The sequence below is a fragment of the Pleuronectes platessa genome, chromosome 5, assembly GCF_947347685.1.
Source record: "Pleuronectes platessa chromosome 5, fPlePla1.1, whole genome shotgun sequence".
In the NCBI taxonomy this organism is placed as follows: domain Eukaryota; kingdom Metazoa; phylum Chordata; class Actinopteri; order Pleuronectiformes; family Pleuronectidae; genus Pleuronectes; species Pleuronectes platessa.
This window is the reverse complement of record NC_070630.1, coordinates 27,369,154-27,384,110: the sequence shown is the minus strand read 5'-3', so window position 1 is coordinate 27,384,110 and position 14,957 is coordinate 27,369,154. Positions and strand designations below refer to the sequence as shown.

Genomic DNA, 14,957 nt, shown 5'->3' with positions numbered 1-14,957 from the left:
TACAAGGTAAAGAATGAAATCCATAATGAATAGAGGTCTGTTCTTCAAACACTGGCTGGTACCGTCTTATGTAATGCACTTGAGTCACCAGGGTCGTATTGAGGAATGCAGTCCAAGCTTATTGTGACTACTGGCAGGACAGCAAAAGCCGCCATGAGGGATAAAGCTAAACACAATAATATATTTTGAAAAATCTGAGCTCCTTCCTAAAACACAAAATTTAAACTGGATAGAGAACAACTTATTTAATCGCAGTCAACTAGACTATCACTCAGTAGAGTACATAACTTTGAGGGATCTGCACCAAAGTGCCCGCCCTAAAAAATAACAGTCCCCTAAATTAACCTGTTTTTTTGTCATTATGATCCAATCCATGATCCTGAACCATACTGCATCATTTCACCATGTTGCATGGTAATGTATCCAATAATTGTTGCTTAATCTTGCTTACAAACAAAAAACAACAAACAACTTGTTCATTTAACTTGCAATAAGTTAACAGAAGTAAAAAGAAAAAGTTGGTTAAACTTAAAAAAGGTTACATATTAGGTTTTAGCATATTACCAAGGAGTTTGGGGGTCCATAGTCAGACTGGCCGTTGCATTGGTGGACCATCAAATAAATCAACTAACTTAGTACTAGACCTGTCCTCTGTGGACAAACTGCAAGGATATCAGGAATATGCTAATCAGCGTGTTACATCATCTTTACATTTAGCAACTGCATGAGCAGGACTTAGATACTTATATATTGAAACTAATTATTTTATTATTCCACAATAGTTTCAACTACATCCTCAATTTCACACACTTGATCATACAATTAGAAAGAAAACTCTCTGATACATAACTGACCATTTAAACCAAAACCTATAATCCACGAACAACTGCTGCACATATTGTATATTTTATATTACAAAGAATTTGGACAAATTGCACAATTACACAAACTGTATCGTTATATTGCACATTTACAAAAACAGCCTTCTCCTGCCTCCCTCTGCCGCTGTGGTAATTCTGAAATTCCTCTACGGAGGATCAATAAAAGCACATTTTATCTTATTCATTATTTGAGCAAAACCTGATTGTGCTTTGTGCTTTGTTCGTTCTGAGGAACAGGCTTGTTAAATGTGGCATCATCCAATTACCCATAATGAGAGTAAATAAGTCATGTTGGACAGAAAATTAATGTAGTACAGCTTAATAGAGGAAGTAAGTAAATACAAGATACAAATGGCTTATTATTAAGCAAAGCCTTGGCTGGTGCAATAAAACACTTCTGTAGCATCTGTGGAAAAGGGGCTAATGTGTGCTCACACTTACTTTTCAATGTTGGCTGGCACCTGATCATTTGCAGTTACAGCAAGAACTTTCAGCAGCAACAGCTCTGGAAGGGAAAGTGAGAAAACAGCCGTTGAAAAGGTGTGGGTTCTCTCAAAACTGCAATTCACAAACAAGAGGTGCAGTGTTGTGAGGGCAGAAAGTACCAGGTGTCATAAATGCAATGTATGGTCCTGATTACAAGTAGATCCGTTATTTAAAAAAAACAATGGAGGATTCTTGTGACCTTCTTATGCCGTGTGGTTTTATGACATAAAGCATCAAAGGTGTCATTGTCAAGTGTGGTCATGGATTAAATTTGAAAGTATTTTTATTCAAGTAATCAAAGATTTTTGGGGGTAAAAATAGGTATTCATCTGAATTGAAGTTGAAGCTGGTGTGCTGTTCATATTTCTACACGGCAACTATTCAGGAGTAGAAATGTGTGAATAAAGAGAATGAAAATAAATATAATACATATGTGTTAGACATTGTGCTGAGTGAACGCTGTGCTGTGGTTAATATGAAGTCGACATACCACTTCCCTTAACGCCATATGGTAAAGCCAGCTCAGACAGATGCTCCCGCCAGAAGAAATCCTCCAGTTTCAGAAAGAGCTGCGTCTGTCGGCTAATGCTGCATGAGAAATGTCAGAGCAGCCATTACAACATCAAACTGCAGCGCCCAGGGTTCCACTGCATGGTCATATTACAGGAGGGTTTGTGGCTGAGAGGGGATTGGAGCAGATGAAAGAGGCGTCAGAGGACGAGGATGAAGAGCACGGCTTATTTTTTTGGCGATAATCGAGATACACAATGGATAATACCAACTGTGCTGCCAAACAGGTAAACTGCCTGATGTGCTTGACTGGTGCTTTAACTTTGCCAAATGCTCTGGTATCTATTAAGAACGTAAACCAGACTCATTACAAGCAAAGCAGCCATTTATATGATGTCACTGGACTGAAATTTTCCTCGTTAAAAATCCTCTGCTGGCGATTCTGAGCTGAGGAGAGGGAAAAGGAAAACAAAAACACTCACAGAGCCAGTGGACGGATACAAATGTGGCAGGTTCTAACATGTGAAACAATCGCCTCTCTGTGTCCACTGGCTTCAGACTACAGCTGTTTATGACCCACTGTCTTTGACAGTGAGTCTCTGAGACATTTATTACCCATGTGTGCCAGCTCGCTCTCCGCAGGGGATCAGGATCAAACTCCAGGGACGGGTTTAATTAGAGAAATGTCACTGTGATTGCCTGGAAGGCCTCGCTGTAACTGTAATGACTGATGTGAAAATCCAAGTGCAACCCAGCAGAAGCCTATCATGCAATCCTGTTCTGTTGCAGGAGTAAACAGAGGGGATTATGAATGTTGAGTGTTCTGGGGGTTAAGGGGCAGCGGAAGGTCTGCTGGGCTGGAGAAATAAACTGTGACCCTGGAGGAGGTTGGGACAAGCGACAGATGGAGACCATATCGTTATTAGGTAAGAGAGGGGGGAGCCCATAGAAAAGACCAGTAAATATACAGCTGGATAAACTGATAATAGAGGAAGAGGATTTTGAACAATGATTGTAGTTAACAAAGCAGAACCTGAGGAGGACAAACAAGTTACTATCTTTATCCAGAGCTTTTTCTTATTCTTATACTGGGTTTTATACAAACTCTTATATATTCAACCATTTCAGGACATTCCGCTTGAGTTACTGAAACTTGATGTAATGATTTAGATGGAAAAATATTTTTTATAAATCAAGCCCTGCTCTTTCTCACTAACGTTTACTTTTCCTTCATAAAGACCTTATGGTCAAATAAAATGTTGGCACACCTCCCTCCCTTAATAAGCCATCAACTCCCTCCAGTTTGTGTAAAAAAATAAAACAGACATGCCATTACTCACTTAAAGTTAAGGCTCTCCCACTTCTTCTGGGTTAGCCAGCTGCTACACAGTGTCCTGCTGCTGTTCAGAGGCTTGCTGGTGCCGCCGTAGCTGAAACACAGACACATCACCACATTTGGCATGAGGACTGCTGAATCCATAAATACACAACGTGCCAGGAACTGGGTCCAGAGCACTCAAGAAGTGTGCAGTAATGGGCATGTTTGAAGGGCCAAAATTGAGCGTCAGCTCTGACCACTGGATGATCCAAATGTCTTCTCAACTTTTAGTGACTCAGCACATACTCGGCCCTCATGAGCTTATGTTTTACCAGAAATGGGCATTTCTGCTATTCTGTGACCACAATACTAGGGCCATGGAGACAGAAAGAATAAAGAAAGAATATTTTGTCTTCAGACTGTGTATATGTGTGTGTGTGTGTGTTTACCTCTGAAGTATGGCATTGGAACAGTAGTACGTGACAAAAGAGATGAAGAAGAGGAGAACTGGGAGAAGCCTAAGGCACCATGCTTTAGTCAACAAAGACAAAAAACACAAATGTACACACATTTTTAAAAGACAATAATCAAATTTCACATATGTAAAAACATATGCTGGCTTCAGTGAGACTCAAAGTTTGCATGGATGATATGTAAATAATTACTCATTTTAATAAGAAATGTGCATTCTAAGTTCCTAAAAACAACTTTTTATTCAACGCAGGTGTGGTATCAGTCCTAAAACAGAGCAGCGTACTAACGATGACACTTGCTTTTCAAAGACAACTGCACAGATGAACAGGAAGCGTGCATCTTTCATGGTTTCAGACAGCAGAGTGTGAAAAACACAGAATATTCAAAGTGCCCCTCTTCAAACATGAGTCATGTGAGTAAAGGTACATCTGACAGTGAGTAAGTGGATGAGTGCTGCAGAGATGAAGCCAGGAAATATAACATTATCGTCATTAAATTATTCTAAAGTCAAGACACTAACTCTCCTGTTTGTTTTTTTTCATTCATACCATGATAAGTTTTCTGTCCTGGGACAAGAGACTATAGCTTCAGAGGTTGGCTTCTGAATTTGACAGACCTGCATGAAAAAAAACTCATTCAATTCGACAGTTTTCAGACATGCACTATGAAGGTTTCCAGAGGGACTTTATGTGAGAGAGCAAATGTCAGAGTCAGTTGCTACAGTCATTCAGCCCTGAAATAAAATGTCCAGTGAACGTCCGAGTAAGCAAATTCACAATAAGAGAGCGGGCTAATGTTGATTTTTCTAATCCATGCTAGAGGTTAAAGTGAAAAATACAAAAATTATAACACCTCGGGATAAAAAAAAGAGGTGCCACACAGATATAAGACACAAACAAACATGTTAACTTTAGAAGATAATGAGATTCGAGAGCTTTTGACAATAAGGATGGACATATTACAGGGGGGTTTGTGGCTGAGAGGAGACCAGAGGAGTTGAATGAGGCATAAGAGGAGGAGGATGAAAGCACTGCTTTATTTTTAGGCGATAATCGAGCCGCCCAATTGTTATTGTGAACATGTTGGACACACCTGTTGCGTTTTTCATAAGTAAAAGGAAAGTCCTGGAAAATGACCAGACCCAATTTTGTAGAAAATTTCTTGAGTTCATGTCTGAAAACGGCTATACTGTCTATGTGTGATGAAAGAATGAAAGCTTCTCTTCAACCTGTCAATCTACAGCAGGACAGAGATTATACAAACAACAATAACATAACAATAACAATAATGATAATGAAGGAAGGTTTAAGAAAACTTCCCTTTCAAGAGACATGTCAAATTGAGACCTCAACATGGAAAACAGCTAGCATGGCTCCCATCCTAAGATAACAACATGTGTCTATGTTTATGTGTAGTTTGTGTAATACATGAACACAACAAGACAAATAAAGACGTACTTTTCGTTGCCTTCTGGGACATCTTCACGTGCTCCTCGGTGCTCTCATGTCTTCACTGGGCATGAGGTTATTCTGGAAGAAAAGAAAAATCATTAGAACCTCCTTCAAACTGAGATACACCCCCCACCCCCCACACCTTCCGAGGTGAAAGGGGAACTACTCTGAATAAAATTAACACACACACACGCACGCATGCACGCGCGCACACGCACGCACACGCACACGCACACACACGCACACACACACACAGCCAAGGCAAAGCAACAAACATATACAAAGAAGATAAGAGGATCACTATAGACTAACACTTTGTCCCTGAAGTGAAGTGCATATGCAATCAGACAGCGTCAAATCATCTTCAACAATGTGTGCTCGCCTCCACTGCAGACTTTGGAGTGTTCAGATTACAGCTTATGTCAGATTAAAAGGCATTTGGCGCTACACACATCTGACTATTTAATGCACAATGCACATCCTGTCTCCTAAATCTTCCTGATTCACAACGTGCAGATCAGAGCCCCGCACAGGAGCCAACGGTTGCACTGAACATGCCTACTCTGCTCCAGAACCAACACATCACTGAAAGTCGATACTTAGCTGAAGGAGCGCACAGCTGAGCGTCTATTTAAAGATGTGCGTGCAGGCACATGTACTTGCAACATTGCAACAACGGTAACGCAATACTGCTGTAAATCCACGACTAAATTATGCAAGCCTTAACTTGGAGACAGTCGAGGAGTGGAAACCACAGGATCGATTAGCACCACCACATGGATTTGACTCCACAGTATGTGAACACTGAGGCCCCTCCCTGTAAAACACAACAGTCATCTCACAACATGAACGATGACTTGACACTGCTGCCTCATCCTTCATCCGGAGCCACACGTTTGGCAAGGCCAGTGATTGTTTCCTCTGTTATTGATCAGGAATTGACGGAAGCACGAAAGAATGTGGAAAGCAGCAAACTACAAATTCGACTCTTTTTCTTCTGATGATCATATAAGCAAGATGAGATTCCTCCCTCTTCCCTCTGTTGAGCTGTTGGTTTTGTAGAATAGAGCATTAACACTGAATCCAACTGTGCTGATCTCGTATTCATCGTAGTGCTGAATAATTTATGCTCATTAGTTTAAGTCGACCTCCAATGAAAATCAAGTTTTTAACTGTTAATGTTAACATGTCCCCTTTAGTCCTTTTTATATGATAAAAAAATATATATAGACGTTAACACTACACTCAACAAAAACCAGTTCAAAAACCTTATTGTGTATATTTTCAAGGGCATTTGCCATTATTGACAGGACTGTTCAAGCGGGAAATGGGCAGAGAGAATGTGGAAGAGAGGAGGCAAAGGGCTGAGTCGAAACCAAACCTTCGGCTGCTGCAGGAGGACTCAATCCTCCGTATCGCCAGTTGAGCAAGCAGGCCCTCCCCAGTATGAATAAAACTCATTAAGACGCCCAAAAAATATTGGGGTTATAATAAGCTCCTGGAGTGGGTCATTCACAAACTGAAATCCTAAACTGTTTTAATAACAATATTAATTAATTAAGCAGGCAAGATCAGCAACGGGATGTGTGTTGTTACTTTTAGTGTTTCTGTATATAACTGTATATGCATGTATTCATTTTGAAACAGTATAATTTGAAGTATCTCTTCTAAAACATTTCCAACATTTCAGAGAATGCTACTCTGATATAAGTCCAGTTACAACCTCTAAAACGCTTTGCATTTTCTATTTAAATCAAAAGTGACTTCTGTTAGAGCCATATTGACTCAGGTAGTCAGTATGGAGATGTGATCTTTCTACACCAGGAAAAAAACGAATCTAAAGTGCTACCGGCAGACACATTGTTCTAAAACTCAGGAGTAAGATTTTTTTGGACATGCAGCTTAACTAATATAAAGTATTGCCATAGCAACCGCAGGCTGACTCATTCCTCGCCTTCACCTCACAAATCCTCATTTGATTTTAACAACCCTAAACATTCAATGTATTTTCATGTGCAGCTGCTCTCTGTAGCTGATAATGTAAAAACCTGAGACCATAAAAGCACTGCTTTAAAGTGGATTATTTTCTCCAGCAAAATGTTAACCTGTAACATGTGCATATGTGAAATACCTGCGAGGGTCAGTGGTTCGCCCTTCTCCCTGGGTGGGGGAGGGGCCTGTGTGTTCGATCCCATCGCCCGCATGAGTAAATCAATCAGAAAGTTCAGTCAGCGCTGGGGGCTATTTTCTATCCAGTAGAAATTTTGATATGTGCAGTGGGTGGTTGGGATACAACAGTGAAGCCAGCTGTCTGGCTCACAAAGAAATATCTGGTTCAACTTTAGCTGATTTGAACTTGATTCTCCGGCCGAATCCAAATGTTGCGACTTTTCCTCACTTGTCGCTGACTTTTCAGCGGCATTCCCGGCAAGTCTTTGAGTGCTGAGGACCGTCCAAAGCCACATTCATCCAATGCACATGGAGCCTTAAGCAGACGTCCTGGGAGGCAGACTTTACTGATTTAATTACCCATATTCAATGCAATACATGTGACGCTGTAGTTTTTTCCACCAGCAATAATTATATTTGTTGTTGTTATATGTTATATGTTATACATAAGTGTTAAGCAATTACTTAGGCAGTATTTTACTTGTATTGTATTGGCTAGAAGTAACATTCAACCACATCATGATACAGCTATATGTGCAATATGATAGTTATATTGTTTAGTCCTGAAGGGATTCTTTTATTTTTTGTTTCCAACACTTCCACAGCAACAAGGGAAACAGACTCCACTCATTAAGCCGCGTAGCCTCCTGCCCTCATCCTCAGCTACTCTTGCTGACATGGCTAAAAGCTTAAAAAGAAGGAGCTATACTTGCTGTTTAACCATGCGTTTGTACGACAGGCTGCGTGTTAAACGTCTTTGCTCACATACATGCTAACATAAACGTGTTGCTATCGTATACCTTTAGAGGGCCAACCCAAGACCTCAGACCATGTGGCACATCTGGATTTGCATAATGTGCGATATTAACAATGCATCTACAGCAGTTATGCAGGAGGGGATCATAAGTCTATTGTCATACATGAAAGGAAGGCCAGAGATATACTTGCTTTGAACTATGCATACAGCGTCAAGGCTGCCTAATGTGTCTGTTTGGTGCGTCGGTTGAGCAGGTCTTCAGAAATGAACACATTCGCAAGATACAGTACACACATAACACAGAATAATGTTAACCTTCAATGCTTTTTCCTTATGGCGGTTTTATGATGGTGAGTAATCCCTACTCAACCATTAGGGATCCCAGAGGATCCCTAATGGTTGAGTACTACAAACCAAACTGTTTCGTTAAATAACTGACAAGTGAGAGAGCTGTCACCAACTGTCAAAAAAAATAATTCTCCAGATCACCTTACCTTTTCCCTCTTTCATTTCAAAGACTGCAGACTCAGTGCTTCTGGTGTAATTGGTTCTTGGCTTCTTCCTGTAAACTAAAAACCACAAAAATGATCATATAAGCAAAAACTATTTATTATTTTGTTATTCTTCATTTTCTAATCATCGCTGCACATGAGGGGCTAAAAATGATACTGCAGCTCTGATCACCAAGTCATCCCTGAACAGGAAACATGCATTTCATTATTGTATAACTCCAATACAGCTATGACCAGGCTTCTGGGATTGATACAGCAGGAATAAAGATGCATTTAATGATACAGACATGCCATCTTGAGATGTAGTCTGGGATATAATGTATAATCTTACGAATGCTTAATAGTACAAAATTAGTTGTATGGATTAATTAACCGGCATAATAATAATAATGATCAAATAATAATAACTGTATTAGTGCGATCTACTTAGGTTGGTTATAAAGGGCAAATAAATGGGACGCCATCCCGCCATGGATTTCTTCAATCACCTATAAAAAATTATTTGGAGTTCCATCAACACTCTTTCAGCTTTGGGGCAAGATTGAAAGAGCTGCAACATCTGGACATGTTTAAGCTCCTGAGAGCGTGACTCACGCTGAGAAGGCTAAGAGAGCAGAGGACCTCCTCACAGACAGCAGAGGCAACACAGGAGCAGAGCAGTACAATGGCTGACTATGTGTGATACTGTGTGTGTGTGTGTGTGGTGGGAACGCTGGGCACTGGCTAACATACACCGATGACAGGTCGTCAAAATGCAAGGGACCTACAGTGCCTTGCATAAGTATTCACCCCCCTTGGACTTTTTCCCATTATGTACTGTTACTAACTGGAATTCAAATAGACTTAAATAAACTTTTTCCCGTTTGATCAACAAAACATGCATAGTACTTTGGAGGTGCAAAATAAATTTTATTGTGACACAAACAATAATGAGAACAAAAAAGTTGACATCTGTTGGGTGCATAAGTATTCACCCCCCTGTGTCAATACTTGGTAGAACCCCCTTTCGCTGCAATTACAGCTGCAAGTCTTTTGGGGTATGTCTCTACCAGCTTTGCACATCTAGAGATGGAAAGGTTTGTCCATTCTTCTTGGCAAAAAAGATGAAGCTCAGTCAGATTGGATGGAGACCGTCTGTGAACCGCAATCTTCAAGTCTTGCCATAGATTCTCTATTGGATTGAGGTCTGGGCTTTGACTGGGCCATTTTAAGACATTAACATTCTTTAATCAAAACCATTCCTTTGTAGCTCTGGCTGTATGTTTAGGGTCATTGTCCTGCTGGAAGATGAACCTCCGCCCCAGTCTCAAGTCTTTTGCAGACTGCATCAGATTTTCTTCAAGGATTTCCCTGTATTTGGCTCCATCCATCTTTCCCTCTATTCTGACCAGTTTCCCTGTACCTGCTGAAGAGAAGCATCCCCACAGCATGATGCTACCACCACCATGTTTCACTGTTGGGATGGTGTGCTCAGGGTGATGGGCAGTGTTGGGTTTTCGCCACACATAGCGTTTTGCATTGAGGCCAAAAAGTTCAATTTTGGTCTCATCTGACCAGAGCACCTTCTTCCACATGTTTGCTGTGTCTCCCACATGGCTTCTGGCAAACTTCAAACGGGATTGTTTATGGATCCCTTTCAACTATGGCTTTCTTCTTGCCACTCTTCCATAAAGGTCAGATTTGTGGAGTAGACGACTAATAGTTGTCCTGTGGACAGATTCTCCCACCTCAGCTGTGGATCTCTGCAACTCCTCCAGAGTAACCATGGGCCTCCTGGTTGCTTCTCTGATTAATTTTCTCCTTGTCCGACTCTTCAGTTTGGGTGGACGGCCTCCTCTTGGTAGGTTTGCGGTTGTGCCATATTCTTTCCATTTTCTTATGATGGATTTTATGGTGCTCAGAGAGATGTTCAAAGCTCTGGATATTTTTGTATAACCTAACCCTGCTTCATATTTCTCCACAACTTTATCCCTGACCTGTTTGGTGAGCTCCTTGGTCTTCATGATGCTGTTTGTTCAGTAATGATCTCCAACAAACTCTGAGTCCGTCACAGAACAGGTGTATTTATACTGAGATTAAATTGCAGACAGGTGGACCCTATTTACTAATTATGTGACTTGCAAATGTGACTTGTGAATGCAATTGGTCGCACCAGATCTTTGTTAGGGGTTTCACAGTAAAGGGGGTGAATACATATGCACTCAACACTTTTCAGATTTTTATTTGTAAATAATTGTGAAATCCATGTAATATTTCCCCCCACTTCCAAATGATGCACTATTTTGTGTTGGTCCATTACATAAACTCACGATGAAATAAATTTTAATCTGTGGTTATACCATGACAAAATGTAGAAAAGTCCAAAGGGGGTGAATACTTATGCAAGGCACTGTATACGGAGTGCGAGCAGAGTGAGATTTAACATTGTCAGACAGAGGTGCCCTTCGCCACAGATGTTGTGAAGCGCTGCAGCAAGTCGAAGCACAGATCACGTAGAAAACGCAGACAGACCACTTAAAGAGCTTAGTCGCACACTGTTGTGATTAAAGATGAGTCAGGCTGCTACCAAAGAATCGCAGTGGAAGTAATTCCGGTGAAGAAGCTCCATGGGAAAATGTTGTTAGTGACTTATTGGTTGAAACTCCTTCCTCCCAAATTCCTGAGGAAGGTGAGGGCAGAGAATGATACTGAAGTTATCTGGCAATAATAGATGTATTGAATATGATCTCTGTATTTCAGTTATTATTGTGCTACAGTAGATTTCATCAAGATGCAAGCAAATCCTTATTGACATCAATAATCAATATTACAGATTAAATTATTGAGTTTAGTGAGACTGTCATCACATACACGCACAGACACTGCTATGAGATCAGGTCGTCGAACCTTTAGTCTTCTCTGAAGACCTAAGAGATTTATCGTGAGATTTATTGGTATGATGCTGAACGGGTAAAGCCAAAATCCTTGCACTGCGGTCAGCGCAGACCTAAATAATGGCTCAAAATGACCTTCTCTAAATCCCTTTTACCTATACCAGCTGATTCCTCTCAACCACACACACACTCTGTAAAAGGAAATCACATGTGTGTCAGGCTCACAATAGAAAAACACTTCTAAAACACATAATCCCTCAATTTAATCCAGTCAGAAGAGCTAAATCCGGAGCCCATTTGTATCGTTTTGGCCGCTTTTATGAAGAGAGGCTTTTAAAGAAATTGCAGGATATTACCAACACTGCTTCCTATACGCCAGCATCTGAAAAGGCACCTTCAGGGAGACATAAGTACAGTATGTAAAGAGAGTGTGTAAATGAGAAGTGTTTCTTCTTCTTTTTTTGGCGCTCATGGTGAGGGCAATTTTGTGACTTGTTTCTCTCGTATTCTGATCCTCTTTGTCAACTTCCACATTCCTAGACTTTAGACTACATGTTATTAGTTTCCCCTCCAGAAAGCATTTACATCTTTAAACACTTTAAACACACCCAGCGTTTTCTAAACTGCTTTACTTTGTTCTCTATTTTGCCAAAGTGTCCCCTAGTGGCTAGCCGAAGTATAATATAGTTTACATTCCCCCTCTGCTAAGTTAGCAGATAGTACACGGTTTTCAAATGTTCATTTTTAGCAAGTATGGTTTAAATTTGTTATTTGATGATATAAAACTGGGGTGAAACATCTTGATTGAAAACTGAGACGGAATCCTGCATCTACAGGAACTTGCAACAGCGCAGACTCTAGTTCCAAGATGGCAGCGTTTGCATATGGGATATTTCTTAATAAAAAATGTGTTTTGATGATATTTATGGCGAGATATGTGTGTTTCAGTTTCAGTATTTTCATTCATGGTTAAAAAAAAAAAATATTTTCACAACCCTAATCTCAACCCGGAAGAACCATACAGAGAACTACAAATTGAATGGCGTTCACGTACGTGTGTGTGTGTTGTTCCCATCTTTTGTAATTCTAATGTGTTTTCACTATTTTGTGAGATTGCGATCGGGAACCTTGCATGCTTCCTTATGGTTGTTTGGTTTGCGTAAAACACCTGTTTAGTCAGATTTAGTTTATCTTACTAATAAAACGGTAAAATCTAGTTATGGTAGTGGAGTTCAAGACCTTTCCAAAACAGTTCATACCATGTCTGTTTACATATTTAGTTTCCATCCTGTAAGCCATCAAAACTGACTCAGGTGCAAGGTTCAAAGGTCATCCCTGAGGAGCAGGAGCCATCCACAATTTTCCCTCTGACATAATGTTACTCCCGAGGTCAAGACCTTTACGATGATGTCTTTGCTTTTGTCCTACGACAAAGTTTACATTTCATCTTGCTCCAAGCACTCTGGGGTGTACTTTCTCAGACCCCATTGAGGTCCAAGCTGGATCAAATCTGTCAAAGATGTTTTAAGTGGTATTTAATGGCCAGATATGGTCAAAATATGTATGTTTGGTTCATACACAACCATGTGTTTCACTTTGGCCCAAGTTAGAGACACATTTGTTCATTAACAACCAAGTTTCTCACACCCCAGCCTCAGACTGTTTGCCCTCCTCCCCTCTGGGAGGCACTACAGGGTCCTCCGTTCCCGGAACTGTACGTTCAGGAACAGCTTATTCCTTCGGCTCCTGCATGTATTTTTCATATTAGGGTTAGGGTAAGATGAATGTCCGTCATGTTTTTTGTTTTCACGAAGAGAGAGAAGCGCATAAGTCAAGTGTCCCCAGTCTCCGCACTCACAATTACGTGGAATTCATACGAATTCATATGATATGACAAATGGCTGAAATAGAATGTTTAGAAATAGGTAGGCAGGAAGTTTGCATTTGATCGGTGCGTTCGAACTTGAACCAAAAAGAAGGGCTTCCTCGGTCACATGGACATGGTTTGGGTATAAATGGTCTGACTCAGACAAGAAAAACATACTTTACAATGTATGCTGCAGATGGTTCCCCAGAACAGAATCCAAACACCTGTTCGAGGATCATATCAAACAGGATGGTGTGTCTTCAGGTGAGAGCCCAAAAATCAAATCAAATCAAGGAAATTAAAGTTGAGAGAAACAATTGTAGCTGTATACACCTTCATTTAGTTCCCCGCATGCTAGCTAACATTGCGAGGAGATAACTAAAAACAAAGAATCAGCAGTTTAGGGTTATTGAACATTTCTGCTGCAAATAATTCAAACGATGGTAGTTTCATCCACACAGTGAGGCATACAGCTTATTAATTAGAAACTGGTATTGGATACCCAAAGACCAGGTATTAGTGTCGGTTAAAGTTGGTTCTGTGCATCCCTCACTTACTGTAAGTAAATACACAGCAAATTCATGAGATATTTTCAGTGTTGGTCCAATTTGGGTTAATTATACTTATTATCTCAGTTGGCAAAGAGTTGGTGTCAAAACAGAGTGTCAAAATGAAGTGTCTTTGAGTCAAATCTCGAAGTGTAAATGTAATAACATTAACTCTTTACTTTCCACTCTGAAACTACACAGACACACAGACTGAAGCAGAGACAGACCGCATCCTTGACTTGTGAAAACTGATGTTTGAAAATAAATGTGTTAACCAAACATGACCTCTTTATTTCTGTGAACTTTATTTTTTCATTGATTTTAGTAAATAAGAAGAACTATCTTTACACCTATGAGACTTAATAGGAAGTTAACGCTTGTTTATTTAACAAATGATCCCATGAGGGAGTTAATGTCTAACTCTACATACAAGTGTTGAGAAAAACAAACTCTGGTTAGAGTGAAGAAGTGTTACATTTTAAGTCCAAAAAGAGTCAATAATAACACTAAAGTAGTGTTACAGTACTAACTCTCCAAAGAGTTAAATTAACACTCTGTGATGTGAACCCATATAGACACAGTTGAAATCACAAATATAGTTGTAATCAAATCTGACAGTTAGTTTGATTCGGTTAGGTTGATTTAGCTGTTTACAGTATTACTCTCCTTGTTAACATGGTAACTTAGAAACAGACTTGCATGAAGAAGGCAGGCACTGAATTTCCTCAGGAAGCAGGGTTTTTTTTTAGTGTTGGACCTTGGGATGTCGTGCAGAGATCTGAGCTGTCTTATCTGAGCGGAAAGAAACAAAGGGTCCAAAATATGAGAAGTGAAAGGGGAACTAAGAACGAGTCAAGTGTCCATGAAATGTATATAAAGCAGAGGCTTCTCTTATTCTTTGTGTCAAAAACCTCTCTGGGCTTTCGTTTGGTTAATATTCAGAACCAGGAACCACATTTAAGGACATTCTAACCTCAGGTTTGACTAATGGATGGATTAACCCCTTTAGGGAACCTTGTGATCAAATGTGAGCCAAGTGATTAACTTAAACAATTATAATATGTAGATCTATTTTCACAAAGGACATTTCTACAAATCAGGATCTTGAGGC

General features: G+C 40.1%; 1 protein-coding gene across 3 annotated transcripts in view; it reads right to left on the bottom strand.

The window, feature by feature from the left end:
* st3gal4 (ST3 beta-galactoside alpha-2,3-sialyltransferase 4) overlaps positions 1 to 14,957 on the bottom strand; it is a 30,947-nt gene that overhangs the window by 13,962 nt on the left and 2,028 nt on the right. For 2 of the 3 annotated variants that reach the window (XM_053422281.1, XM_053422282.1), the window contains exons 2-7: positions 8,541 to 8,615; positions 5,127 to 5,198; positions 3,645 to 3,726; positions 3,218 to 3,307; positions 1,858 to 1,955; positions 1,323 to 1,386 (exon numbers count right to left, since the gene is read on the bottom strand). In XM_053422281.1, coding sequence (XP_053278256.1) covers positions 1,323 to 1,386; positions 1,858 to 1,955; positions 3,218 to 3,307; positions 3,645 to 3,726; positions 5,127 to 5,148 — 356 coding nt within the window. In that variant the 5' untranslated portion in view covers positions 5,149 to 5,198; positions 8,541 to 8,615. The remainder of the gene's footprint in view (positions 1 to 1,322; positions 1,387 to 1,857; positions 1,956 to 3,217; positions 3,308 to 3,644; positions 3,727 to 5,126; positions 5,199 to 8,540; positions 8,616 to 14,957) is intronic. The other variant, XM_053422283.1, reaches the window with a different exon arrangement.